Here is a 4,278-nt window from a genome sequence, read left to right on the forward strand (position 1 = left end):
TTCACTCTCTCCAATTCTAATCCTAACACAAGCTCTACTACTCTCGTAAAAACTCTTGAGTGCTCTTAACAGCTTTCCTCCTATCCCATATATCTGCAATACCTCCCACAGTGCCTTCCTGTCTGCCCTGTATTAAACCTTTTCCAAATCCATAAAAGCCCCCCAAAAAAGCTTCCTTACCTTTTCCTATAGCTTTCTCACATATCTGTCTTACCACAAAATTCTGATCTACACAATCCCTACCTGTCCTAAACCCACACTGTTCCTCACCACCAATTACTCCCTCTGTTCCTCTCCTAATCCTCTCATTCAAGACCCTCCCATATATATATGTATATATATATATATATATATATATATGTATATATTTATATATATATATATGTATATATATACATTATATATATATATATATATGTACATATATATGCATATATACATACAAACCAATACACGCTAGCACGCGCGGATCTCTACATCAGTTTTTCTCAACCTTTTTTGTTCTGTAGCTTCTTTTGACCCAAAAAAAAAAAAAAAAAAAAGTGCTCCCTCCATGCCAACTCCATCCACCCTTCACCCTGATGACCCAAAGAAGTGAAAATATCATGGACTCAAAACACTTCAGGCATTAATCAAATAACAATATTAGTTGGGTAAATTCATTTGTTGAATACTGTCAAAATTAATAAAGCAAGAATACATGTAAGCGAACTTGGCTCTTTTTTCAAAAGTTTCAGTTATATCCCTATGAATGATGCAGGGCTGCCAACTTGTCGATATTTGGCTCCCGAGATATCAGAGAAAGACGTAAATCGCCTCTTTTTTCTATATCAAGGCGGTTTTGAGTCTTTGATAGGAAGTGCATCACCCGACTGATACCAGTCTCAGCTAAGTACTACGTGGGAAAAGCAAGTAAAAGAAACTTCACTTCCACCCAGAGCAGTGGGTACTTTTCATACACATCTTGATTTATCCACAGCTTATGGCACCCTCGACGCTTGAACCTTGCTCGAGCTGTTGTGTCATTCTGCAGTTCAATGACACTTTCTTGTAGGGTGACATCAACTTCATATGCATCAGCAATGAACGGGTCCACAAACTAGTCAGGCACGGTCATTTGAAGTAGTTCAGAGAAGCGAGATGGAGTCATTTCCTTGAAGCTCTTTGTTCAGAACATTTAGCTTTTCAAATATGTCTGATAGGAGGAGTATGTCGCTCTTTGCATTTACAAGCTTTTGTCCGAGTTCCGTCTCACTCAAGAAAGAGATAACGCTGTCCCAAAGTGCAACAAAACGTTGCAAACAATTACCCTTAGACAGCCACCTAACTTCCGTGTGCAACACAGGTCGTTCGATTTCTTCATTATTCTTCCCACATAGTTGCTGAAAAAGGTGATCCTGCAGAGCATTCTTTTTCATCAAGTTGACAGCTTTGATAACATGCCCAAGTGCTTCATGCAGACGTCATGCTAAGTTTTTGGCGACCAGATGCTGCCGGTGAACAACACAGTGCACAGAAATGACGTTGGGGACAACTTTTTTCATAGCAGCAGCGCCATATGTCGCACAAGCCACGATGTTCTTGAGTGGAATGTTGTTTTCCTCAAAATATGACTCAAGTTTTTTGAAGATTAACTCGCCTTTAGTGTCAGTTGTAAATTTCAGTGGAAAAATCAGTTCTTCACGTATCCCATCAACATCAAAGAACCTTGCGAGCGCCATCAAAAGGGCAGATTGATCAGGTAAAGTAGTTTCGTCAAGTTGAAGCGAGAACTCATTCACTTGCAGTTTTAAGACTAATTGACTCTCAACATCAGTAGCCATTTCATCGATGCGTCGCGATACTGAAGAGTTGTTCAGCGTAATAACACTAGTAACCTCTTTTGGACTTTGCTTCATGACTGTTGAAAGCACTATGGCCACTGCCGGCATGATGAGAGATTCACCAATAGTATGAGGTTTGTCTGCCTTTGCGATAAAATTGGATATCTTGTAAGAAACCAGCATTCCTCTGTCTATTTTTGCCACTTTTTGAGTGAACATACGATTCATTGTCATCCTTCCTTGGAACTCATCACGTAAATTCTTGAAAAACTCTAGCGACTTGACTTTCTTGTCTTTATGCACAGTCTCCAGATGTTTTTTTTCAGTTTGCAGGGGCGCATACTCTCATTTTATATGGAGGCTTTGGATATCAGGCACATGGGCAATGCAGAATTTTGTGGGGACTCGATGAATCCATAAGCAAAATATTTGACTGAATATTGCCTGCATGTTTTCTAAGAAAAAATGCAGGCAATATTCAGTGTACTGGTCATACTTTTCTGGAACATAAACAAACGAAAGTCACTAATACTAAGTATTATTGAATGGGAAATATCTGCCCTCCATATAACTAAGCAAGCTAGAAAAAAATAATATTAGCCATAAGTTTTGGTCTGCTCTTTACACGCATTTTTCAACATACCAGAAATGAGAAGTATTTTTTGCTCACAACATGAAGCAAAACGACGAAAACAAACTTATGGTTTTAATGCAAAAAGTCAGCGATAGCAAAGCAATAGTAGAAAAAAAAACAGTCACAGGGAAAAGAAAACTCCAGATTGGCCCTGTCTTAGCCCACCACGAAACAAATACCTCCATAAAAAGCCGCTTTCCAATACTAGGTACCTATCCAGCGTGTAGAGCAGATGTTTGCAGTAGCAGAGCCGAGAGTCAAGTGCTTGTATTTGGTCTGTCACGTTTATATGCTATACAGTATTTCCGGCGGAACCCCTTTTTGTGCCACTTCTATCTTGCGAACAGTGTTTCCGGCGGTACCATGTGTTGTGACGCTTTCATCTTGCGTGTCAGCGCCGGAAGTTTGCTGCTGAAGCCTGTATGTGTGTGCGTGCTAACTCTGTGGCACATCTATGCGGCTACACCGCCACAATCCCACTGACACATGAATCACACGCGCTTGCTCACACGCTCAATTGCATCGACATACAGTTGTCATGTGCCACCATTTATCCTCGCTAACAAGCGAAATTCCTCTGTGGCTCCCCATGACCTCCCGTGGCCCCCTGAAAAAATCACATGGCCCCCGTTGAGAAACACTGCTCTACATCTCGGCCCTCAATCAGTCTCCTCGTTGTGTACCATAGATGGACTCGAGCGCACCGGCCGTTCACAATTAGCGACATTTGCAAATCCCAAACGTCCGCTGTCATATCGATGGCTTTCATATTTGCTTTCCCATCTACCTATCTATACATATGTTTTCAATCAAAACACGAATTGGACTAAGGTGGTTTATCTAATTTTTGTGTAAATCATCGTATGATTTGATAAAGAAAATGTTGATGTCAACGCAACAAAAGAGTTGAAAATGAATATATGCACCAGATTTAGGTAAGAATATATAGACGAATTCATATGTACGTACACATACACACATAATATATATATATATATACACACACACACGCATTTATATATATATATATATATATATATATATTCATAGTGTAAATGGGCAGGAGGTTTTCCCTCAAGCATACTTCATTAAAACGGGTAGTATCGAAGAAGAGGTCTTCGGTGAAGTACAGAAACCGCAAATATACTGTCGATACATAGACGATATTTTCGTAAAAGCGGAAAATAACGAACAAGTCGTAGCACTACAACAGAGACTCATAGACGCCTCAGGTCTTAACTTCACCATCGAAAACAGTGAAAATGGATCTCTCCCTTTCCTTGATGTCCTCGTGAAACAGAGGGAAGGATCTTTTCATACCTCAGTTTACACCAAAGCTAGTAACTCCGGACATTGCCTTAACGGACTGAGTGAATGCCCACAAAAGTACAAGATCTCAACAATTAGTGCATATGTACGAAGATACCTTAGCCATTGTAGTAGCTGGAAAAATGTGCACCTAGAACTAGAAAGAGCATCACAAGTCCTAATCAACAACGGTTTTAGCAATAGAGACATTGAAAAAGTGACCAAGAAAATCATGGAAAATTGGTACGAGGAAATTAAATCAGCAAATGCATCAGACAATCCAGCGCAGAACGTTATAAATATATATTACAAATCCTTCTTCTCCACTGCATACAAGGAGGATGAGAGAGTGATGCAACAAATCATAAAGAGAAACATCAAGCCCACTGAATTAAGCTCCAAAATTAATATCATTATTTACTATCAAAACAAAAAAACCTCGAACCTACTCTAAGGAACAACACCAGGCAGATCGTCGATGAACTTAGAAAATCTCATGTCGTATATAGGTAC

The 4,278-nt window shown here is 39.7% G+C and overlaps 1 protein-coding gene across 1 annotated transcript; it reads right to left on the reverse strand.

Annotated features, from left to right (window-relative positions):
• Window positions 1–1,463: 1,463 nt before the first annotated feature.
• On the reverse strand, window positions 1,464–1,931 carry LOC143039779 (zinc finger MYM-type protein 6-like). The gene has a single exon (XM_076210021.1). It carries the CDS (start codon window positions 1,929–1,931, stop codon window positions 1,464–1,466), a length of 468 nt encoding a protein of 155 aa, XP_076066136.1.
• Window positions 1,932–4,278: the final 2,347 nt, after the last annotated feature.

This window comes from Oratosquilla oratoria, chromosome 27 (genome assembly GCF_046742065.1).
Source record: "Oratosquilla oratoria isolate Oo_2021 chromosome 27, ASM4674206v1, whole genome shotgun sequence".
Taxonomy (NCBI): domain Eukaryota; kingdom Metazoa; phylum Arthropoda; class Malacostraca; order Stomatopoda; family Squillidae; genus Oratosquilla; species Oratosquilla oratoria.